Consider the following 26,043-nt stretch of genomic DNA (forward strand, 5'->3'; position numbering starts at 1 on the left):
TCTGTTTTTTGCAGTCATGTAGGGAGGAAAGGTCTTACTTTCATTAACCTGTTGTTCCCGTAGTACTAAAAAATGTGAAAAATGCTAAGATTCCACAACAAAAATACTGTGACAGCTATATGCATAGATATTTCTATGTTGTATTAACACAGTCCTTTCAGTATAGTGAATCTCCACAGTCACTTATTTCTATGTTTTGTTATAGTGATTAACACAGTCCCAAGAACAGTATCTTTAAACTGCTATCTATGAGTAATCAGAAACTTGATAATTAAATACCTACTTGATTTTGATTTTTTTCCCCCCTTGCATAGTAAGCACACATTATGCGACAAGGGGACATTGCTGTTCACATCACTGCAGTAAGAACAATAGACTTCATGTAAAGCCAAGAAGCTGAAAACTATTGTGTCACCAGTAACTAGCCTGTATTCCTCATTGCAGACATCACCATGAAATCATTTTAAGTCTTGAAAACAAAACGTTCTTATTTCCAATTAATGCAAATCATTTGATTCCCTACTAGCTCCTATGGGTATCTCAGACCAAAGCCTGCTAAGAGACTTCCCTACTACAGGAAGGCCGTCTGCAGGAGATAAAATCATTGACCTTGAAGCTGCTGGGCAGGGCAAGTTGAAAGAAGGTGGCAGAGAAGATGATGTGAGCCCGCTCAAAACTCCACAATTAGAGTTGACTCAGGATGGAAAGGTATGGCTTTCTTTCACACCAAGATTTGTTCATGTGGTGTGTGTGCATGTGCGGTTATTTAGTGCCTATCACTTCTAAGCATCTCACAAAACACCGTATTAAATATTCGAACAAAACTGTCAAGTATTTTGTGTAGGTTTAATGTGAGTATATATAAGGAAAAGTGAAGGCAACCTGAGTTTCTGGGCTTCTTTTAGTGCTATAAATATAACTTGAAATTTCAGGAAGCTTGACTGAGTTCTGGAAAAATGTTTCAAAGGGCAAATGGTACTTCATTCAATTCCTTGGTTTGTTTAGACGTAAAAATTGTTAGCATATCCACAGTTCTGTATGTTATATGAATCTGGGTATAATGGCTGCTTTTAAGTAATCATAAGTGACAATCTTCTTGTTTTAGTAGTAACTACAGAATTATTTCATCCTTTAAACACTCCAATGTTGATTTGAGGTATAGATTTATATGGAAAGTTGAGTATTTTGGTCTGTTTGTTGCAAACAACCATTTACTTGTGTGTTGGAGTTACTGTGGAAGTAGATCAAAAATTTGAACGTAGGTCATGTGGGATTTCATGTAAAAATTTCCTTCCAGAGTGTCGCCTAAAACCTTGGAGTTATGTGATATAATCTGCTGCTCTTCTTTCTGTGATATCACTTCTTTTTTTCTGGCAGTTCGTCAGAGATTTCTTCCATATTTAAAAAGTAATTTTGTTTTCACACATTTTTGGAAGTTAGCCATCCTTTTGATTCCTAGGGTGAAGTTTGGACTGCTGAGTTTATCCATGCATTTTACATGTTCCCACTACATTCAAGTGTAGGAAGGGAACAAATATGGTGCCATTTTTGTTGTTTGCTAGGTAGCTGAAATGATTTTGAATTAGTCTAGGAAAAGGCACACACAGATCTTTCTGATGGGAGAAAAGTGGTTAAATGACCAGTTTTTGACTTTGGGCTTGGTAAAATGATGTTTCTCCCTTGTTTCCAAAGTGGCAGTATCTTTTAATCAAGAAAAGGGAGGAAAAAAAAAAACATAGTATTTTGGGAAGTTGTTCCATGAAGCTGATCAGTAAGGTTTTGTTACACATGCCAACTCTGAACAGCTTTTTTTTCCCCCTAAAGCTCTCTTTAAGTCTTAGAGGAAATGGTTACAAACCTGAGAATCGGTGCCAGCTTGTCTTTCATGTACTGCACTGTCCCCTGACCTTTCTGCCAAAGCTTTCAATGTCTGTCTGCTTCCATCTGCTATAAGTGACTATTACAGTTCCAAAGTGCACAGTTCTTTACAGCAGGAGAACAAAACGTTCATAATGGGTTTGGTTTCATAATCCATAAAATAAACAAGTTGACTGTTTGTAAAACACAAAGGGATTTCTATTTTTATCTGGTATTTCTATTGCATTAGTAGAGCTATCCCAAAGTATAAAAAAAAATATATATTAATAATAATCACTAACAAATATTTTTTTTCTTTCTCCTTCTTTTTGTGCCTACAAACTTGCATTTTGTTGTGCTTTCGTTTTCCACTGTGCACAGAACTTGTTTCTTTGGCTCACTCACATACACCCACCATCGCTACCCATCCATTCTGTGTCATCCCATCTCACAAACCTGTCACCTATCCCTGAGATGGACATGCTTTCAGATATTTCAGAGGAAGATCCCCTTGGGGAACCCGTCCTTACCATTCCAGACATCTTGGAGTGTAATTCCATGAGAGAAACACCAGATCATAATAAAAATAGAATAGGCTCACCAAATAAAAACTTTGAATCTATGAGAACTCCTGCTAGTCAAGTCCCCCCTGCTATGGAGGGAAAAATCTTAAAAAGTGACTACAAAAACACTGAGTTGTGTGTCTCATTCAGCTTTATCAAATGCTTTTCTTTCAGTTTCCGCTCGCTGCTTGATGAGGATGGTTATATTAGTTTTCCTAGCCTTCCTGATGTTTGCATCTCTTTCCTCCCACCTGGCCTTCAGCACTATGTTCCTATAACCTCTCCTTCCTTCATCCCCTCTTTTCTCCTTATCTTTGTACTGCTTCTCTCTGCTTTCCAGTCTATTCCTCTTTCACTCACATTTTCCCTTCCTCTCGCTCTGTCCCTCTGCTACCTGGAGCCTAAGCTGACTTCATTCAGTGCCTCTTATGACAATGACCTGAATGACAAAGCAGAGGAAGAGGAGGTGTGTAATTCTGTTGCTTAAATGTTGACACTGTGCATAGCTAGTATGCTAGCTCTCCAAGAGGCTTCCTCAGTTTTATGCGCTGACAGGGATATATGTATGTGTGTGCCTGTATAAACGTAAGTAGGCACACACACAAACATGTATCTGTCTTTCTGACTTCTCTTGTTTGTGAAAAACTGCCATTAGGGGATTTTTAGGCAATAGATAGCTGGGGTTTTCTTGTTCGTTTGTTTTCCTGAATTCATACAGCATGCATAATTTCATTGTATTCTAATGATACTGAGCTACATATAGCGTAGCTTGTAGTTCAAAATGTTAAGGAACACATAAATCTGAATACTGGAATTGCTATTACTAGGTAGTCATTATTAGGTAGTAACAGTAAAAATTTGTGCTATTTGCACTATCAGTTTGTGTGTTAAAATGCATGTCTCCTGAGCGCATTGATTTCGTAATGCGCATCTCAGAAGTTCTGTTAAGACATGAAAAGTGAAGTTCCTTAAAGCTGAATTAAAAAAAAAGTCAATGCTTAAAAATCAGCTTCTTGTTGTTCTCGATTTCAGATGTTTCTGCCCTACAAAAGGGTTTGTTCAGTTGTGTCTAAAACATTAAGTGCTTTCAGTAATCTCTAGCAGTAGTTAAGGTGGAGACTGATTTGATTCATTAGCTGGGATTGTTGGTTTTGTCTGACTAATCACCAAAGTCTGAACTTCCTTTGAAATACGCTTTTAAAATTGCTGTACAGGAGCCTCTTTCACGCTAATGCATTGCTCTGATCATCTGGAATAGTTTACAAAATGCTTCCTTTCCCTATATTTGCTGTGCATGTTAGAGCAACAACATCATGCTAGAAAAAGGTGGTTTATTTTGATCTTCAAAGGAAATACAAAAATATTATAGCACCAAAAAAGGGGAGGGCTTGTTCAATGTCACACTTAATAAAGTTGTTTAAACTGATTAAATCAATACAATGTATATATTACAAAGATGCTAAATATGACATCATTAAAAACATGAATCTAAGTTTTATAATGAAAAGACTAAAGACTTTCTTTTGTGACATAAATCAATCCATTCATAAAATAAACTTGCAGAAAATAGAATCACATGAAAGCGAGAAACAAATATATGGTATATATGATGGTATTTATGCATTCACACAATAGAAAATGCAACTGTACATGCAGTATGTAAACCACTCTTCAGATGTATGTACTTGCACAGTGTTGACTTCTCCCTAGATGAGCAGTTGGTATTTGTATGTTTGGGAAGGCTAAGTGGTGCTTTGCTTTTTAAAGAATGCCTTTCCGTAAGCTGCTGCCTACAATACTTGTAGGCAATGAAGGTTAGCTATCATTTCCAAGAGAGTTAATTCCAGTTTGAGGTAAAATATATTAACCTATAAGAGGGGAGTTGAGAGGCTCAAATAATCAAAACACAACAATTACGACAGATTGTAAATACATTTAGGTGTGTGAGTTGAATCCTAGACTGTTTAACCAAAATAAATCATGTATTAAATTCCATTTTACCATCAACTTGTTGTAGGTGTTAAGACTTTTTGCCATAGAAATTATACACATCATCTTTTTCCATTACACATTCTTAAATATCCATCTGAGATAACACTGAAAAGTACAGCAATGGAGGGACATAGCGTGAAACTTCCATTTTTCATGCCACATATTACTTCAGCCATTCTCCAACAACATAGGTGAAGGAAGACCCAAGTCGCTTAATAATTTCAACCTTTGGGGCCGAAATGGGAAAGGTCTGTAAATATAGCACGCTTTGCAGCATTTACAAAGAGATGAAGCCTCTTATTCTGTAATGTTATGTTTATTGATAATTTATAATGTTCTTACATTGGAAGAACCCAAAGAGGTGAAAGCACAGCAGAAGGTGCATGGTGTTTTTTTTGTTTAGTTTGCAATCAAATCTGGCTGTAGCTGACTGCCTAGTTAGCACCCTAACTACATTTCATTTCTATGGGTTTTTCTCTAAATACTGCCTTTTCACTGTATTGTTTTATTTCCTGTATTTGTCTGATTTTTTTAATTTATTTTTTGTATTTTCGTACTGGTACATTTTATGTTTATTTTGATTTGAATTTATTTTTTGTGTGACTTAATTTCGCAGAGCAATTCCTTGAGAGTAGACGGGGAAAATATTTATGTCAGACATAGCAATTTAATGTTGGAGGTTTGTATATAATATAAGAAACACTTTCCCTTTTCATGGGCTGCCAAGTTGCATGGGATGGGAGGTCACCTGCAGGCTGTAATGAACACAGTGCATGACATGCATGGGGAAAACCAGCTTGGAAGTGTTGCATGTTATGATTCTAGTTTGAGTTCTTAAAAGTTTTAGAAAACAAAACAAAACCCTCCGCTTGAATATTGAATGTGTATTTTTGCTAGATGCTTTAAATGTGGCAACTGGGAATAATAGCCCTATTTAGATAAATCAAACACATTAGACCCATTCATCATCCTAAACAGGGTTTTTTTTTTACACATTGCTATTTCATGTGTGTATCTTCTGTTGAGCAGGGTTTCTGGTTTTCACCAATTAAGTTTTATCAAATGTGTTACCTGAATGAACATAAGGCACAAGCAGTGGTAGAAGTATGGAAAAACTAATTCTGGTGCTGACATGCAAGGATTTTTTAGGAGCTTTGAGAAACATATGTAAGGATCAGATCTTTAAAGTGCAAACTTAAAAATGTTATTGTTTGTTTTTTTCCATTTTTTAAAAATGGAAGCATTTCTTGCTCCCTAAAAGTTCGTTCTTATTGACAATGAGCAAAAGCAAAGAGCTTTGAAGAGTACTTTAATGTGTATTACTATTATTTGCCACTGAAGTGGAGATTTTTATTTTAAGAATTTCCATATAGTCTGTAAATCTGGAGTAATCTGTAGATATAATCAGTATCATAACTTATCATTAATAACACAAGCTAGTAACTGAAGAAAATACAGAGAATATGTATCTGATGTCTTTAACTTAATTCATCCAAATGGGGCTATAAATAATTCCTTTTGTCACAAACTATCTTTAAAAAAAAATCATTGTTTTTGTTTGGTAATAAGGTGGTGTATGGATCACAGTAATCAAAACTAATACTTTTTTTTTTGGCTTTTCGCAGCTTTTGATAACTATTCAAACTTTGCTTGTGTATAACTTACTAAAGCACTGTAAGTGTACATTGCGTAACTTTGCTGTGATCAAGTCCAGGAAATGTGCCTTGTGTCAAGCCAAAGCAGTTTTTAAAATTGTGATATGAGAATTGTCACTAGCTTCAGTTGTATAATGGAATATCCTTTATATAATGCTTCAGTTTGCTCTAAAAACGACATTTTAGGGGGATGTATTTAGTATCCCTTGCTTATTAATCCAAATTTAAAAGTGAAACATTGGTCCTGTAAAAATACTAACCTAGTGAATTGCCAGAAGGTGGTAAGGTTCTTAATGTGCAAAGTGCATATCTGAAGATTCACAGAATTAAGAAATATTTGCAACACCAATAACAGCTGGTGTTGAATATACAAATTCAAAGACATCAGAAATTAAGTTTGTATTGGTTTAGGATTTTTTATGACTTGACAAGGGTTTTTTTGATCCAAATTGCTCTCTCTTAGCCTCAGTGGGTCATAATAAAATAGAATTTGACATTGATGGTCTGGTGTCCCCTTTGGTGCTTGCCTAAAAAGGTAAAAAAAGGTAAATTACCTGTTTGGTAATTATATGCACAAAACCCACCCATACTTAACAGCTGCATCTGTGGTTGGATTGCCAAATGTGGAAAAGACTGATAACAGTCTTTAAGTCTTTAAATCTGATTTTTCCAATGTGTCTAGGCCTATGTGATAGGCACAATGAGGCACAATGAAGTGAACCAGGTGTTAGTTGCTCACATATTTGGCCCTGTGGTATTGTCCTCACAGAAGTAAGTATTTTTCATGGAGCTTGTAGCATTAACAGAGATGCATTTTCATAATGCTCCTTATGTTATCTTTCTTACAGCTGCCTTCAGTAATGTTACTTTTGCAATATCAAAAATATCTGCTTAGAAATTAGATGAAAATTACTTAGAGTTCAGCCCAAAAGCACACAATCATTGGAAATGACTAGCCCTTTGAATCAGCAATAGTTTTGTATTTTGGATGAAATTAGTTCTCTCTTAAATAACCATACACAGCATTATCTTTCCTTAGCATTAAAATCTGGTAGTAGTAGTAGTGTATTAGTGGCCACAAACAAAACCTTATGGTCTTAAACTTCTGGATTTTAAGGTGCTCCAAAGAAGGCTAGCTCTCTAAACACAAGGCACTTTCCTTGATTTGGTTCTTTTTTCTTTTAAACTGTTAAGTTTGCCTTTGTTGTCGTGTTTTGTCCTACTTTGTTTTACGTTGCGGGTTGCTAGGACCTGGATAAGACCCAGGATGACTTACTGAAACATCAGGCTAGCATTAGTGAGCTCAAGCGCAATTTCATGGAATCCACACCTGAACCACGCCCAAATGAGTGGGAAAAGCGGCGTATCACACCTCTGTCCCTACAGACACAAGGGGTATGTCACTGCAGATGCTTGTCCGCATGCATTTTCATACAACCCTGTAGACAATAGAGTAAAAGCATGTTATCCTTTACATCCAATCTTTGTTTGGCTAATGTAATATTTGTTTATACTTGGTATACATTAACTTTTTAACACTTCCATTGGACCTGGCTTTAAATAATGTGTGGCATTTTGTTCTCCTACAACAGTTGGACTAGAATCACTAGAAAAAGTTGGAAGCACTGGCAACATTTTGCTGTTTTAAGGACAGCTTAAATTTCACTGATTTACACAGATGTATGGAGTTAATTTTTCAGTGACAGTATAACTTTTCACTCATTGTGTCTCCTTAACTCTTCTTAGCAGCCTCTACATAAAGAGCTGTCTGACCTGTGTCATTTGTGAAGGACTTTATGCAATCATTTAATTTACAGTGTTGACTTCCTCAGGACGTATTTAGTGTATTCATTAAAATTTACTCACCTTAATCTATAAAAGTCTGTAAAAATGAATTTACCTGTTTTTTCTCTATACTTCCTTTGTGACTGAACCTTGAAGCAGTAGTTTGGAAAACAGTTTTCCAAAAATATCATCCTAAATATTTGTCGGGAAAAAAAAAAAAAACACAAAATACCCAAATAAATTGCTCTGGCTGTTCTTACACTTTTAATTTTGTTACTTCATATACTTCTTTTGTAGAGTAGAACAGCAAATCAATCCTCAAAAGCAATTAGTTTATCTTCTATCATTATCCTCTTCTTTCACTGCTATACCTACCCTTCCCCACTGCAACAAAATTATTCCTCTCATCTTACAGTATTACATTAATATCTCTGTAGTGATATATGCATAGGTACAAATTTTCAAATATCTGAGATGCATTGTCTTGCTCAATAGTTACGAATATCTTTTTGGTTAAAACAGGCATTTATATAAAAACGTAACAATTTTTGTTTGTGTGCATTTTCTCCATTGATTTTTTTTTTGTGTTGAAGTTGAGGCACTTTGAAATAGCGTTCTTTTATCCTTGAATTTTTTTCCCCTCACCTAGTATGTTGTGTTGTTTTCAAATGGTTTAGTTTTATGTTGATATGTACTGTGTATCTGTCTCATTGCTTGTTGATTTACACTGGTTTTACAAAATGAAAACCAAATAGAAAAAAGGAGACCACATTTTCCAAGTGAAAACACTGCCTGGGAAGGAGAAGCAATGGACTGCAATGCCACGGATTGCTGGAACAAAACCAGAGGAAATTGATAAGGTGGCTGCCCTGAAATCTACTGCCTTCTTGCTGCATCTGCTGTGGGCTAGCTGGGGCACTTCTTTCTTTATCTATTTTTTTCTTCCTGATGTCAGTACTGAAAGGAGAAGCTTGAGTTGTAAAGCAAGATTTGTACACATGAATGCCAGCAGTGTTCTGCTTAAACGCTAAACTGGCCGTGAAGTTTTGAATGGCTCCTGTTTGAAAAAGAACACTTTTTTGGTGGAAAATTACTGCATTTTACGTGATTTAGATGACAGCAAAACATGTATTTCCATTTGAGATGGAATTGTTTTTGGTTATCTAACACTTCATACAAGAACTCTTGTTTCACATATTTATTATGTAATCAGTACTCAAGTCAATAATGCTGTAAAATGCAACCAGGTTCCAAGTACCTCCATGCTTCTGTACCTCATCTTTTACCCTGGAAAAGGGGGGAGTTTTTCTCCCTCCTAAGCTGCTTAACATCTATGCAGTGAAAAAGCACAATATAATTAGTAGGACTTCTAGCAGTAGGATAGTGATGTGCAGCAATTGTGATGTTGCTTTTTTACATTTCTTTTGGACTATTTTCTACCACCTAAGTAAAACAGATTGTAAAGCTGTCAGTCCTATTTCAGTAATATCTATAAAAGCAGTTTGGTATGCAGCATATTTTGATCCCAAATTATTCGTTGACAAGAAGTTTGGGGTTGAGTTCTTTGTTACCCCCAATTTTAAACTTCCTGGTATTGTTAGACATTTCTCAGCCTTATTCCTGGGAGGTATGTTTTCCTGCCTATCTTTAATGATAGCTGGACAGTAGATAAGAATAAAGCAAGGACACCACTGCTAATATTCTTTCTTTTTCTTCCTGCTTTTGCTCCAGTGCAAAATAATTGCAAATAAGTCATTTTCTGTGTATAAGAAATGCTACTTTGGATATAACTCATTTGTACCACTGTACTCCTGTATCACTGTACTCCCACAAATGCACAGCATCTGTGACTTAATTGCGATGCATTGATATGTATGTCACAAAACATACGGGCTACCTTATGAAGTTACGGTTATCTAGAATCATCACTTTTTAATCCCCATGCCCAGCCTCCTCTGCTTACAAACAGTATTTCATGTCAGAGTATGTGCCCATGTGCTAGAAGACTGTTTGCCAGGAAGTTATGCATCTTCAGAGGCTGATGCATTGTTGTAAATACAGTAGTTGATTCAAGAGTGCCAATTCTATCTATACGTTTAGTAATTTGTACTAAATGGCTCACCAGGAAACAGGGGCTACATTATGAAGCAAATTGCAATTGTTCTTTTCCTTTTAAAAGATTAGAAGACCTAAAAATGTGGTAAAACACAAGAAGATGAAGGCATGTGCCTGTCTTTAATTCTTATACATCTGTGGAGAGAGATTCATACAGTCTGACCACATACAAAAATAAAAGATGTTTTTCTTTACTGCCTTGAGTGCTTAGAAAACACATGGTGCCAGAGTATGGTAGAAGGAGCATCATGATCATAGGTTTTTTGATGCAAGCTATTAATAGATTAACATTACTGGGTGCAGTGAACTAGGGAAAGAAAGTGGGGATGAGAAGTAATACATTGCCCTGGTGGATATCAAATGTTGCATAAGGGAAGATTTAATCAACTTCGTTCCCATAAAATTTTCTTAGCCACCTTTGGAATATACTTTAAATTTTACTGTAGGGGAAAAAAAAGTTGAAGCTATTTTTCTATTCCTTTTCTGTTCTTCTGCGTGCCGTATGTGTAGTACTGTATGCACAGTAGCATGGTGTAACTTATATAAGTGTTTACATCCTACATTGCTAGTGCACATTAAGTCCACCCTACAGCAGTTATCTGCATGGCATTTTGGCTTTTCTCTGACGTGCTTCTCTACCTTGATTGTCTGTGTTCCCATTTTCTAAGATAGAAGTGTATGTTATTTAATGTGGGCAAAATGTATGTTGCGTCCATGTTAGGTATCTGTTGCATTATTGGCTTTGTATTTTAACTCTTTCTACATGTACGAGCTTGAGGAGAGGAAACTGAAATGAAGAAGAATTTTGCTTTTTCAGAGGCTTGTACCCATATGAATCTTAAAAGCTTGTTTTAATATATGGATTCATAGTACTACAGAAAATAGATCCAGCTATAAACCCAATTTACGCTTTAAAGCGATGTACTTTGTGTGTATTTTTGAGTAAGTTTTCCCACTAGAATGGGAAAGGCTTTTGAAAGCATTGTTTAATCAATGCACATTTGCTCAGTTTGTTTCTTTTAAGCACTTGAAAGCAGCCTTTAAAAGGTCTAATGTAGAAATTCCTCTTAGCGTTGTGGGTGTGTTGTTCAAAGCCGATGTACCTGGGTACCTGAAGCTCCAGAAATGGGAATTAGAATGTGCTAAGAGCAGTAAATACAGGACTGCTCAGGCAAACTGTTCTGGTTCAGAAATCTGTGGAAATGAGAAATGTTTTTAATGTTTATAGTGGGAAAAGAAGAGCAAAAATATCTATGAGAGCATGCCTGTGTGTTGCCATGTTCTGCCCGCAGCTGGAGCACCTGCGGTGCCTCCTGTGCTTGTGCGGGATTCTCTGAAGCAAGTCCTATTCTCTGCCGTGTCCTCTCGCATGCCTGCCCTGTCCTCCGTAGGTTCTGCCACTCTGTCCGCCGCTGGCTAATTCTTTCCTTTCCCTTCTCTAACTGTCTAGAGCCTAGAAGAAGAGATAACGTCCATTTTATTTAGCCAAGAGGGCTTTCGCTCCGGCCCGGCCCGGCCCTTCGCCGCAGCCCGCGCGGGGCCAGCAGAGGGCGCTGCGGGGGAAGAGACCGAGACCGGCTCCGACACCGCCGCCTCGGCACCGGCACCGGGCCCGGCCCAGCCCGCCCCGCCGCCGCCCCAGGTGCCTGCCCCGTCCCGTTCTTTCCCTCATGAAACTTAAACGTGCCGAGGGGCTGCACCCCGCTGCCCGGGGGGTGCGGAGGAGATGCAGCTGAGGAGCTTCGTGCTCCCCTCGCTGCGCTTTGGAGCAGCAGTGGGCTGGTGTTGGAACATCGCCAGGCACTCGTGTAGGTGCTGTGCTCCTGAACAGCCGTACAAGCTAGGATTAAGTCACAGATGGTGTGTTGATTTTGTCTTCCGCTACCTGAACTCGAATTTACATTTCTAAAAATACATGAGATCAAAAAACTGCGTAACGGTGGGCTTTCAGGTATATCCATCATAAATCATTTTGCTGTGGAACAAATACTAATACAGTTGCCTTAATCTCATCACTTGAATCCTAATGGGATCATCTTGGTAGTCACATACTGCTATTTTGACAACATACAAGCCTCAACAGTCTCCCTCCCAAAGGTGAATAACTAATAAAATCTTACAGTAAAGTGTTGTGGTTTTTTTTTTTTTGTGTGTGTGTTAATGATAAACCTATAGTGGAATGCAACTTTTTTTTTTTTTTTTTTTTTTTACTTACCCATAATATTATAATGCTACTTATTCCTAATTTAAGAGGAAATTCTTCACTTCACATGGTGAGGCCCTGGCACAGGTTGCCCAGAGAAGCTGTGGATGCTCCATCCCTGGAGGTGTTCAAGGCCAGGCTGGATGGGGCTTTGGGCAACCTGGTCTGGTGGGAGGTGTCCCTGCCCATGGCAGGGAGGTTGGAACAGGAACTTGATGGTTTTTAAGGTCCCTTCCAACCTGAGCCGTTCTATGATTCTAATTCCAAAATCAACTGAGATAAGTAATTGCCTCACTAGCATCACTGACCTGTCATTCATACTTTTATTTTTAGTCTTTCATAATTAAATTCTTATCCCCAATAATAACATGCATAATTCTTACCTATGCTTGAGGGATATATTTCAATGAAGTAGAAGGAAACGGGTATAGTTCTATGTGAGTCTTACAGTGAGTACACAGTACCTGTCTAGTGTTGTCTATATATGTTCCTAAAGCTTGCTTGGAGAATGTTATACTATTGAAAGGGGTTATGCATTGATTTTTGTTCTCTGATTGCTTTTTGTTTCACAGAGACATGCTTCCAGAACAGAAGGGCCTTGCACTGGAGTCAGCAATGCTGATAAGGTTCTACTGATTTTTCCATAGTTAAATTTGGCTCTAACTCTTAAAATCCATCTTCATTCTTTTCTTCCTTTTTCAGCTAACCATCACAACCATCTTTTGTCTTCTGTATGACATGAACCAGCCATCAGCTTATTTTGTTTCCGTCATTTTCATTTATTCATATGCTCTACTTTTGTTTTTCCTCATCCATGTTTTTTGTGCAGAGTTCACATGAGACTCTGGACATAGTGGAGGAGAAGAAGCAGGCAGAGGTTGGGATAGAAGAAACACTAGTCGTAGACGAAACCGACAAAGGGAAAATGCAAGTTGCAGCTGATGCTGGGGAAACATGTAAGGTGGAGCACCTATCAAAAAAGGACTCTTCTTCATTGCCATCATATAGTAGCAGCAGCAGCAGTAGTAGTGAGAGTGAGGATGAAGAGGTGGGAGAATACCAACCACATCATAGGGCAATTGAGGAAGTCATCAGGGAAGAACAGGAAGAAGAAGAAGATGTGAAAAGGAGAGAACTTGAAGAAAAAATACAGCATGTGGAAGACACACCACAAAGTAGTAAGCTAACTGTACCAGTCGAGAGCACACAAGTTACAGCTGAAGATTTGGTCCAGGAAAACGCAATTATCATACCTACAGAGGAAAAGAATTTGTCAGAGGAAATCAAGGAAGACTTAGGTGAAGAAAAGGAGGAAGAACAGCTCAAACTCAATGGAGATGTGTCTCATGTTGACATTGACGTTGCACCAGAAATAATTTGTTGTTCTGAGGTAAATGGTAGAACAGTTTGACAACTAGATTAAGCAGAGATATTTCTTTGGGTGAGAATGTACCTGCCTTTCTTCTTCTCCTATTCTTCCAGCCCTTCTGGCATCCAACAAGATTCAGATCATTTGGAAGGGGAAACCACTGATGAGCAGTGAAACTGTCTCGTTCAGTTATGGTTTCTTGCTTTTTGCTATAACTGGATGAGAATCACCAGTAAAGCAAACCTTCTGAAGACTGCCATCTCCTTTTTATCTCCCCCTTATTTTATACACATTTACATAACATATTTATTATTTATGTTTCTAATATTTTAAGTCCTGTCTTGTCTATTTGTCAATTGTTTTTGACACTTTGATGGCTTGTAATTGGAAACCTATTGTCAATTGGATTTAGAAAACATCTATTGCAATTTTTGTTCTTTTTAACGCATTATTTGCTGCTTTTCTTATCTTTGTTTCCTTTTGAAGAAATGTTACAAATGTGTAGACTAGACAGTATATGTATGTGTGTGTTTGTGTATGTGTTTATGTGTATTCATATATATCTCACAATCTTACTGGGGAGTCTTATAGTGCAATAGATTTTTAGGGAAGCATGGGTTGGTTACAGTCACAATCAACTGTTTTAAGCCAACAAAGGTTGAATGGTTCATTATTGCGTAAACTTTATAAAGAATCAGAAGAGAAAAATGCAGCGCAGGAATGCATGTCTTTGCAAAGTGGACATGATCTGCTGAATTTTTTGAACAGTTGGATATTTTTTCCTACTTGTCTTATTGTGGTGACTTTTTGTTCAATTAAACCCAAACAACTTTCTTTTGTTGTATTCTGCTTGCAGAATTCCAGGTGTTCTGATTGATTAATGTGAAAAAATCAGTCTACAAGACCTTTAGAAGCAGGCACCCACATTTCCTAAAGCATAGCCTGTTTGGAGGGAGGGCAAAAGGGCCTGTGTGCAACAGTATTTGAGGGAGGGAAAGGATTTTTTTTCCCACTAGGATTTCCCCTGCTTAAAATCCAATTGTAAAATTTGTTTTTCTGTTCCAGCAGTAGTGCACATTCAAAAGTTAGTTTTGCATTAGTTATTCTTAGAATTTCTTGGACTTATTTGCAATTTGACTAAGTAATTCTAATATGAATATCATTAATCTTGGAAATATCTATCTGAACTAGCTATCAGTTTCTTGCTTGATGGAACTTTACACAAACTAAGATTCTTTCTACTGATGCTCTTTTTTACATTTTGAATACCTATGTTGAAACTTGGTTGTAGCGATTACCTTCTGTGATATTTTCTGTTGGTGAAACACAGAACTTTGGCAAAGCTTGTTAGGAGACAGTTTTTTCCTATTGTGGATGTGTGTGGGTAGAGGGCTGGTTTATTAGTCATTATTTCATGGTGCTTTTTACATGCATTTCAACTGGAGAAAACAGTCTAATGCTTATCTTATTCTTATGCTTTTCACGTGTCTTTGATTTTACTTTCTAGCTCCACTTTACAAACTTTCCTCTTATGTCTTTTGAGCTGATTGTCTGTTTCTTGCACCATAGCCTCCAGTAGTGAAAACGGAGATGGTAACCATTTCAGACTCCACACAGAGAACTGAAATCTCCACAAAAGAAGTTCCAATTGTTCAAACAGAAACTAAAACCATCACATATGAATCTCCACAGGTACAATGGCAGGGTGATTTGTTATATTAAAGTTGGGCTTTATTCCAGTAATTTGTAGCCTCAAATGTGTAATGTCCAAGAAGTGCTTTTCAAAAACATCTACTTCTTGTAGCAGCTAAGATTATACATTGGCTATGAATTAGTTAAGTGAAATGTGTATAGACAAAGCAATATTACTCCTTATAGACAAAGCAATATTACTCCTAAGGTTCTGAAAGTCTTTTTTGATAACAATAATTTAGTTGCTTTAAATATTTAAGTTGTATTTAGGTTTGGAAACTTGGTTAAAATCATCTCATTAAAGCACTTAACTTTGATCATAAATTTTCCACGAGAATGAACTGTAACGGTTTACTGAGTCTATGTGATGTTGTGAACTTGGATGACTTCTACTTAAATTTCAGTTCTAACTTTTCCATTTAAACTAAATAATAAGTATGTGTTTAGTAATAAGACTTGCTTTGACTCCTATGAAAACACAGCTTTTAAATACCAAAATACAAAAATGCTATTTTTCATCTTACAGTTTGATGGCAGTGCTGATGGCAGTGCTGGTGTGTTGCTGAGTGCACAGACAATTACATCAGAGTCAATTTCTACTACCACAACTACACACATCACTAAGGTAAAATGGATAATCTCTCTCTGAAGGTTTTTTAATTAAAAAAGGGCAAAAAAAAGTCCAAGTCTTATGTGAAGTCTCTGATACCTATACATGTATATCTGCTAAATTATTGAAGAAAGCTGACTTCAAGTGGATTGGATTCATTCTAGGTACATGTGAATTCATTCTAGGTACATGTGAAAGTTGATTTTTCTGCATACAGTTTTTGAGCAGAAAACCCTTAATGAATAAACAGGAATATCTGGGGACAGGATGGGAAAAGGTAGAAAATGTGATTAGTTTTTTTCATCTTTCATGTTGGTCTTATTTCTGTGCTTGGCAAGGAGAACATACCTGTTTTTTGTTTCAGTTCTGTCATTGCTTGCTGGTATCTTAGAGAATCTTTGTTAACATTGCTGATGTGCCTGAGGTCCGCTGGAGCCCTGCTTATGGTGTCTCGTATAAGGATGTAATGAAACAATGTTTTCTCAGATTCTGTGTTGACCTTCCTTTGTGCCATTAGGTTTAGAATGTGTTTAAAAACAGATCATACCACTACATTACTTTCCAAGCATATTTTAGTGCTGAAGTATGTGCTCTGCATTCCATGCTTGAAAATAAAAGGAAAACTCAATGTTATCAGGGCATCACATTTATTTTGGTCTTGTGTAATGTTTAATGCCAGAGTATGTTAGAACTACTGAAGTGTTTTTATTCATCGTTTATGTAAATATCAAATTTTTGGAGTGCCCTGACAACAAAGTTTCCAGCTCTTGTCTTTAAACTCTTAAAATGCCTTTTTCAAGGTTACAGAAAGCACTGTTTACAGTGAAGCAAAAGGGAAGAAGGAAATGTAAAGTGTTAGTTTAGGATTTTTTTTTCTTCCCAAAACAAGATGTTTCACATCATCAGAGAAAGGAACAATAACCTGTTGCTGACTGTATAAATTAAGCAACCAGATATACTTAATATAGAAAGTTGTATTCATGGAATGACACTGGATGGGTAATGTTGGAAATTTATCAGATGAAAGCTGCATAAAATAAAATCAGCTCTGCATTTACAATGAGTACATTTCTTTAGATGGAATAGCAACCAGATTCTTTTCAGTCTCTTGATCCCTTTTGCATTCATTAAGTCATCACTGTTTTAAGAAAAATCTTTATTCAAAAAATTGTGATATCATGGATATAAATTTATTTTAAAATAGAAATTTCCATGTCAAGTCCACATGTGAATGCTTCTTTTTGGAGGGAAACATTATAGAAAATAGCTTCATTCTTGTCTTCTCAATTATGACAGCAATGACCATAACACAGTAGATCCTTATATTTTTGTGGACTGCTTATTGTTGATGAAGAGGCTTTGTGAGCTTTCTAAATCAACTTCATATTTTACATCCCAAACTGTTTTAGATAAAGGCACCTGTCAAAATAGATTTAATTTTCAAATGGTGTTCTTGACAGGATTATATTGCATCTTTTCTAATAACAGCCAGTGGATCTTGAGGAGTACTTTATTTTTTTCTATTATGCAGAATCATTAAAAAAAAAAAAAAAACATACAATTTTATTTCTGTGAAAATTTTTGTGTGCTAAAATTAGAGTGAGAAATTAAGAATCAAAGCATTAAATTATTTCCATCAACAATGAAATATGTTGAAAACTTGACACTATGGTATGTGAGTTGAGGAGAAAAAAAAAGATTGTGCTTGTATTTGATGGTATGGGATTATTTAGTGAGTATTTCTCATTAGAAGCCTATGCTGAATAGATTGAAATCAAAGACAAGGCTCCTGGAATTTTCCTTGTTGCCAGATTTATATCGTGGAAGAGCCTGGAATTCCTGTTGGTCTGCATATCGAGGTCTGTTCAGACCTGGGCTCCAATAGCAGGAGGAATTCTCCATTACTTGTTTTTTAATCAAAGTGTAGAGTGTGACTAACTGTATAACTGAAAAAGGATACTTGGCACCAAGAATACTTACTAACTGTAGTCCAGTGACAGAGAAGTTTACGTGCTTCAGTGCTGTACTGGGAAGCTTACTGCCATATAAAATAATTACACAAAGTTGTGTGTTTTTTTTTTTTGTGCCATCTATAGATGGTAAAAGGTGGAGTATCAGAAACAAGAATTGAGAAGCGAATTGTCATTACTGGAGATGGAGACATTGACCATGATGAGGTGAGTATGTAAGCTGTTAATACTTAGTGTGTTATCAATAGTCCAATGAGTTATAGAAGATTTTTCAAAAACCTGAAGTAGGACAAAGGTGGAGAACAGAAGGATGTAGAAAGATCCTAAGACTGTTGATTTCAGCAAATTTGTTAAAGTATGGTATTTAGCGAATAGAGAGCCTTTAGAGTAAAACTGAGAGTTATAAGCATTTTTAACTTCACATGTTAATCATGTGAATAGATTTCTTGCTATTTTTAACAGGGATTGCTATTTTGGAAGAGACACACCTAGTTTAGTGCTGCTTTTGCCATTTGGGAGGAAAAGCATTACTAAATCAATTTTGACACATTAATCTAGACAGATGGGAGTCTACTGCTTTGGGTCAGCAACATCTAAATGCAGAGATCATCTTGACTGAAAACTTTGAAATATGCTAAGACAAAAACTGAATGTGATAAATAGGTTTTGACTTGTATTTATGGAGTTCTATACAACAAAAATAATTGTTGATCAGCTGTAATCTTACATTAGTACCTTTGATCTCTATCAGCACCAAGGCGGTTGATTATATTTTGATACCTTAGCGACAAAGGTTAAAATTGCTTCTACCTGCCCAATTAAGAAAGGTGAATTGAAGAAGTACACAGAAAAATACATTGAGAAAGCGCTATTATCTGTTCTTTGTAGTGATGATCACACTTTTTTTTTTAATCTAAGAAACTATAGTGACAAAGTCAATCAACAGTCACTTCATAATATAAATAGAAAAGCCTACCTTACTAATAAAGATGCAGTGAATCCAATTCTAACTTCATGGAAACTACACAACTCGACAGGGTTTAATTTAGCTTCTTAGTGTAATATAGTGAGAGCTTTCAGGGAATTTAATTTCAGATTTTGATCTGCTGCTAGAAAGTGGTTCTTGACAAGTTCAATCTCTTCTTGAAACTTATAATTAAATGACGAGGTTGTTCAACATTAGGCATAGCTCTTGTCTGCCTTTACACATGCTCAGTGCACTTGGGACATCAGAAAAGGTCACATAATACCTTTAGCGTACAAGACAATGCTTTAGTAAAAACCATTCTCCAAGTCCTTCTTTGTTTTGAGATAAATGATTAGTGAAGTAGAAAATGAAATTATTAATTAAAATAAATCACTGAACTTCAAAGCAGTGAGCAGCTCTTAACAGATTTAAGAAAATTCTACCATAACTTCTTCATTTGATATGGAGCTCTATAGAAGCACAAACTATATGATGGATGTTCACTCTTGTCTTTTTGCTCCCTACATCGCTAAAACAGTTTTTCAATAGGAGAAAAATATTTTAATTTTGAATTTCAGAATTCAGGTGCTTTTAACATGTGTAATTTAGAGATTAGAGGCTTCTGTTTTTTCATTGTTAATCATTTGATGATCAACACTGGTTATTATATCTCAATAGCCACTATCTTTTAAATCTTCACTTAGACTACATAGCTTACATTTGTCCCATTATACAATTCAAACCAATAAAAAAATATAATTATTACATGAGTAAACACCAGTATTTTACCAAGGCATATGATGTATTCCCCTGTATGTGTTTCCTTAGTAGGACATCCTTGTTTTATCTTTATTTGTCAAATCTGTTACACAAATTCTAATTCTTCCAGTATAAAGTACTTTTCGTCTTCTAGGGTAAGCTAGAAAAGTTACAAGGTGACTTTAAGGTTATTTGCTACTTTGGAAATGTCGATACCTTTTTGAAGCCTTTCTTATAGTCCTGTTTTTTTGTTTTGTTTCTTTTGTGTTTTTTTTTCTAAGCCCTCTCAAGCTCAGGAACATAGACTTCTGAATATTTATTATCAAAACTGCCAATGCTACATACCTATTCCCTGGCCCTTTATTAATGCCCTTTTGTGTTTGTTTTTTTTTTACTGTTGTTGAGTTACATAATTTAAATATGGTTGCAGGCCCTGGCACAGGCAATCAAAGAAGCCAAAGAACAACACCCTGACATGTCTGTCACAAGAGTAGTGGTGCACAAAGAAACTGAACTTGCTGAGGAAGATGAGGACTAAAATCAGAAATGTCCTCAAGCAAATATTTCAGGTAAACTTATGTAATGATAAACTTATGCTACTTTTCCTGTCAGTACTTTCTGTTACGTTCTGTAATAAAAGGCTTGGAAAAATATGGGGGATCTTTTGGTATATGTTATCACAAAATAATGAATTGAAATAGGCACTAATAGAAGATTGTTAGTGTTGAGTAGTAACAGAATTGGTAATAGATGATTTTTAGGTTCTCATTTCAGATGGAAAATTATTGTACATTCTTTAGTTTTAGAACAATTGGATTTCTATCTGGACACTTTTTTTTTGTTGATAAAGGTCCAAAAAAAAAAATCCCATTCTTACTGAAAATCAGCAATCTGTTCTATATGCAGCTATCCAGTGGCGTAAAACTAAAAGCTAAGCTCAAATAGGTAAAATGCATTTTTCCTTATTGATGTTTGACTTACATGAAAAAACAATACTAGGAAATTGGTGGTAATTTAATATATCTCAAGATTCATTAAAATAAAACCTCAGAACAGGTGGTTTGGGCTGTGTCTTAAGTATGAATGAGATCAATATAGAAACTTCCTTTACTGATGAGTGTAATACTTGTCATTACCAATAATTGTACTTTTATTGGATGCTTTGAGTTTTATTACATTAAAGGATTTACTTTAGGAAACAAAAATATATGTGAAGTACTACCTGAAATTTATTTCTACTTGAGCAGTATAATCCATGCCTTGACCATCTAGTAACCTCAAACTATTACCAAAAATCTGTGACAGTCAATATAAACCAGAATGGCCCAGGTCAGATTGAAAAAAAAAAAAGTATATATTTTTATGTTTAAAAGAAGTTGCTGTGTTGATTGACAGAATCTACAGTGCCACAAAACAGCTCAGAATTTAGATATTCAAAAGGAAACAATATTTTTGTTGCTACTAGTAAAATTTATAGGAATAATAATTTTAAAAGTACTGCTGTTCTTGAAGTATTCACCAGAAAGATCACAAAGAACACTGAATAAAGTGCTGTCATAATTGATATAGGCTAATGTGAAGCCTGATATCAGCTTTGGTGTTTAAAGCTTCAGGTTTCTTCAGATTGTCATGCTGGCTGATGTCCTAAAACTGAAGCTTCAATATTTTCAAACTTGATTGTTTTGTTGACTTTAGATTCAGCTTCAAGGAAAATATATTGATTGTAAAGGTTAAATAACGGGAGAGATTTAAAAATAAGTGAAGTTTTAAACAGTGATGTTTTAAACCTTCTTTTTGGAGACTTCTTTTTCTACTGATGGATCTCAGTATTTGGCTAGCCGAGGTATTATTGGCTGCTATCAAGTGGGAAAACTCTTGTTAGTGTAGAGTTTGACGTAAAAGAAAATCATCTGAAGAAATAAAAATCATCTTTATCATGAAGAAAATTATCTTGTATTATTTTACAGCAGTTAATGGTCTCAATTCTTATTTCCCCAGTAATGTGTAGAATGGTTGCAGCCCCTCCAGGTTTTTTGTGTGCAGGCGTACCCTAAGTATTGAATGAGAGAGGGTTCCAGTTGCTTTTCCTGGCCTCACACAGATTGTGCTAGAATTAATAGTGTTTACTTTTTTAATTCATAAATTACCTTTTGGTTGGCTCTCCTTTGAGAGCTTGCTGAGAAACTGGAGCCTTTAAGTCAGAATGGAGCTATGTTTGAGCTGCCCTCTGAAAATTTCTTCAGTGTTAGTCAGGTTATTGTGTGTTTGAAAAAGGAAGGAATAAGTTTTGCTCGTAACTTATACAAACCAAAAACAATATGGATCAGATTTGGAAGTGCTAGGTCAACACTTCTTCTCTTGGATGTTAATGTTATAAACTGGAAATAACAAAGGGCTGTCTTTGGTGGAGGTAGCAGAGTTCTGACATTTTAAAAATATATTTTAAAAAGTTGCAGGCACTCTCAGACAACTTCAGCTGTCAGTAACTTAAAACACAGTGCTGTGCCTCCAACCCTTTGTTTGCATGTGCTGTATATGTAAAAGCGATTTAGACAGGAAAGATTTATTTTATAAAGCAATAGGCTGAAGGGCCACAGAACTGGTGTGTGCGTGTAATGGAATTTATTTGGGGGGAATAGGAGCATGTGTTTGTTTTGTTGAGGATTTTTGTTTGCTTTGTTGGGGGTCAGGGAGACGTTTGCTCGTGGGGAAGGAGGGATGGGAACAAGTCAGCAAAAATGAAGAACTGTGCAGGAAGCTCTGTCTGTGTTAACTTTTTTCTGACGTTCAACTGGTTTTGTATTGTAGCTTTGTTGCTTAGTGACACTGAAAACAGGTATAGCACGTATGCTCCAGATTTATTTTGAAAACGCAGGAGAGGATGTGCACTTGCACGAACTGTGAGATAGGAATGTTATAGGAATGTTACTTGTGTTCCAGAAGAGCTTGGAAAAATCCACACCACCTTTGAGAAAGCTGTTTGTAGCAAAGGAGAATGCCCTTGTTTTACGTAACTTCACTAGCCCCTTGGTACACAGCAACACTAAGCATGCACACTCATACCATCCTTCTCGTATTTTCAGGATTTACACAAAAGGATCTGAGGTAGAAAGACACACTTAGGAAGCAGAACAAATCGTTTTGATTTGTAAGGATTTGCTGTTATAGTGTGTGCTATCATTGAAATACTCATTTACTATTATTAAGCGTGCATTTAAAGGTCTTGGGAGCCAAGTTTGGTTCTTTTGTTATATTTGTGCAGAACATGACAGTTTCTTCATGCTATCTCAGTCCAGAAAAGTATGTTTCGAATCATTGCTCAGCGTAATCTGTCCCATGTAAGTAACTGTAACATCTCTCTTGGAGGGACTCTGACATGGGAGGAAGAAAATCTTGGCAGGTTTGCACCATGTTTCTACATTAGTAACTAACTGCAAAATTGATTCTTTCATCAAATATTCTACTACTTGGTTAAAAAAAAAATGTAATTCTTTCCATCTGAGGGTGTGTTTTGCTTTTTTTAGAAATATATACATTGTAGAATGGTGTTTGCAATATATTGGAAGGCATTATTTTTGTCTGGGTTTGCTTTACAGTTCTTAAACTAAAATGCTTATTAGAAAGTGAAAGAGGACCACGTTACTCTTGTATTTGAGATGGGGTGACTGAGCAATGCCTTTTATTTAAAACAGGAACAAATTCAGTTGTCCAGATATAGGCCATGTGAAATGTCTTGAATATCTGTCTGCAGCATGGACCATCTGGAGACCCGTGCCCTCCTGTAGCACCAACTGAAAGCCATGTGCCTGTAGAAATGTCTCTAGACGGTTGTGTTTAGGCAATAGCAATACACAATGAATTTGGATTATTTGTTTCTGAGGTGATGAAAGCTCTGCCCTGACCACAACTATGGCAGTGTTTTTTATGTATCTTTGCTTTCCCTAATGAAAGGGAAAGATGCTGTACTCTGATTCTCAGGGATTATTAACTGAGCAATTATCTTCATTTCTTTTTATGCACTAGACTATGGTTCAGTAAACTGTGCAGGAGGTGACTATTTAAAACACCATGAGAATTTTGGGGAGGGAAAAATATTCTAAAGCAGGAAAAGCGTTGATAGAAACTGAATTGCTGTTTACCTCAGGATTGAAGGAGACTTAGTTCATACAACACTTTTTTTTTTTTTTTGAAATAACCCTCCCTCAAAATAACTGATATCGTTTAAAAAAAAAAAAAAAGTCTCCTTGAATCTGATGATGTGACATTCACACAGCATCTGCTATGAATGCTTATGTAATCTTCCCCCTCCGTTTTCTTCCAGAAATGAAAATGATACTGACCATGTTCATAACCACGAAGAACTGTGATCATTCCAAGTCATCACTACTCAACCGAATTCACCGAGCCTAGCAATGATGACCAGATGTTTAAGACTGAAATGCCAATACCAAACTCCATGTTAACATCTTTGGTCTATATTCCCTTACAATCTTTCTTGTTTATTTTTTATAACCACTTCTTAACAAACTTAGACTTTTTAAAATGAAGTTTTAGAGGGCAAGATCTTCTTTTTCACAAATATTTGCATTTTTGAAGCTGATTCTTGGTTATATGAAAGTGAACACAAAAGAAGTCTGGAAGGTATTGTTCACTGGAGCAGGTAGTTATTGTGCAAAAAGGGGGATCTTAACTAATTTAGATAGTGTTTTTTTTTTTCCAAATATTTCAAACGAAATCTTTCTGGAATAATTTACATTTTTTCAGATTATTCAGGTAAATATATAGTATCACATAACAAAGATTTTTATAAAAATACAACATTTCCTAAAATTTGAAAAAAAATATTTTTCTTTGGATAAATTTTATACTGATATCTACTGTAACTCTTTCTGTTCTAAGGTTCTCCTCTCTGTGGGGCAGAGATGGTGCCGTAGTCTGTAGAGGAGGAAGAGTTACAAAGAAAATTCTTCTGACTGAGCACTGTGTTCTTTTTGCACTTTGGTGCCAATGCTCATCTTTTTGTAGACATTTTGCGGTCTGCAACATTCCAGATAAGGAAAGAAGGAATAACAAAATATCTTTCTCTTCTTCCAACAAGAGATGATCTAGGCAGCTTAAAACCGTAGTGCTTTTTTTTTTTGTTACTGTGTCTGAACTTCAACACTTCCATTGTTTGAACACACCTGTAGAATGCTTGCTTTCTATTAAACCTCACTGCCTACATGTTAGAACTGACATTTCTTGCTATTGAGAAGGTATATGTTTCAGATGCTTTGTCTAATGGCTAATGCAGGTTTTTGGGATACTGAGTAAAAAGTGCGTGATGGATTCCATTCATAAATGAGACAGTACCATCATTTGAAACTGCCATTTAAGACTGAGAAAACCTGTTAATTATTTTGGATTTTATTTTTTTGTTGTTCTTTGGGGGTTGTTTGTTTTGGGGTTTGTTTTGGTTTTGTTTTGCTGTTGACTCTGTGTATAGTTAAAATGCCAAATTAGATTTATAGCAGCTTGAAGTTGTATTAAGTGTTATTTTTGCTTTCTGTAATTCTATTATAAAATAAAGTTGTTTATTCTCTGTATGACTATTGGCACTCAGACATAAATTTGATAATACTTAAAATGAGCAAATCAATTTTGAGAAATGCAGTTGTAGGAGCCACAGGACCTTGAGAATTTGGGAGTAGTACAAATAGTCTCCAGAGTTACCTGAAGGGTGGTACAATTATTGGTTGTCTTCTAATATATTAGTGTATTTTTTAGGTGTCTTGCAATAAGCATCCTGTTTTCTGTGGTTCAGAGAAGAAGAAATCTTAAAGACTCCAAAAAAAGATTTGGACAGTACTACACAAGTTAAAATGCCCCAGTTGACAAGTCATTCTACGGAGTTCATTGAATTAGAGGTACTATGATTTTAAAGTAACAAATCATACTACCTCTCAGTACATTTCTTTCTCACTTCTGAGTGATGTATTTTTGGTGCTGTTCTCAGTTTAGATTGCTGCCATCTGTCAGCATGCTTGGTTAACAGAAATTCCTTTTAGTTTTGGCTTTGTGTAATTTGGACACTGTAATACAACAGTAACCAAGATGTTCGTTTATATGCATACAGGTGTTCTTAATTACATCCCACATTAGCCTGAAAAATACCAGATTTTTTTTTTAAAAAAAAGAACCCCACCCAACCTAATAACCTAAAATAACTACTACAACGCTGTGCATGAGCAAGGAGGTGGTCAAGAAAGTCGTAAATCCTGGATATATAAGAGAAAGTCATAATGGAGATGTATTCATTTAAGGGATTCATTTTATGGATTTACATAAGAAGTGTGTAAGAAAAAGCTCTACAAAGAGGTATTTTTGATGTTGTGTGGTATTGGTTACAGAACTTGTTGGGTGTGAAGAAAGTAAATTCCTTACTGAGTTGGATCTTTGATTTGTTAGGCACTAGATCGATTCTGGTTTTTATTGCAATTGTATTTAATCCTTAAAACTGCAAATAT

At 35.9% G+C, this 26,043-nt stretch overlaps 2 protein-coding genes across 13 annotated transcripts in view; both read left to right on the top strand.

The window, feature by feature from the left end:
- EPB41L2 (erythrocyte membrane protein band 4.1 like 2) overlaps positions 1–25,122 on the top strand; it is a 108,099-nt gene extending 82,977 nt beyond the window's left edge. For 4 of the 12 annotated variants that reach the window (XM_068677429.1, XM_068677428.1, XM_068677430.1 and 1 more), the window contains 12 exons: positions 527–708; positions 5,029–5,091; positions 7,316–7,462; positions 8,608–8,712; positions 11,418–11,609; positions 12,743–12,796; positions 13,000–13,560; positions 15,109–15,231; positions 15,758–15,856; positions 17,938–18,018; positions 19,968–20,106; positions 23,859–25,122. In XM_068677429.1, the coding sequence (XP_068533530.1) occupies positions 527–708; positions 5,029–5,091; positions 7,316–7,462; positions 8,608–8,712; positions 11,418–11,609; positions 12,743–12,796; positions 13,000–13,560; positions 15,109–15,231; positions 15,758–15,856; positions 17,938–18,018; positions 19,968–20,075 (1,715 nt within the window). In that variant the 3' untranslated portion in view covers positions 20,076–20,106; positions 23,859–25,122. The remainder of the gene's footprint in view (positions 1–526; positions 709–5,028; positions 5,092–7,315; positions 7,463–8,607; positions 8,713–11,417; positions 11,610–12,742; positions 12,797–12,999; positions 13,561–15,108; positions 15,232–15,757; positions 15,857–17,937; positions 18,019–19,967; positions 20,107–23,858) is intronic. The other 8 variants (XM_068677433.1, XM_068677432.1, XM_068677434.1 and 5 more) reach the window with 8 other exon arrangements.
- Positions 2,152–3,912, top strand: LOC137854256 (uncharacterized; the record flags this gene model as incomplete). Its single annotated transcript, XM_068677444.1, has 1 exon — positions 2,152–3,912. A coding segment is annotated over one exon (756 nt), but the record flags the coding sequence as incomplete, so codon positions are not given.
- Positions 25,123–26,043: the final 921 nt, after the last annotated feature.

Source organism: Anas acuta, chromosome 3, assembly GCF_963932015.1.
Source record: "Anas acuta chromosome 3, bAnaAcu1.1, whole genome shotgun sequence".
NCBI lineage: Eukaryota > Metazoa > Chordata > Aves > Anseriformes > Anatidae > Anas > Anas acuta.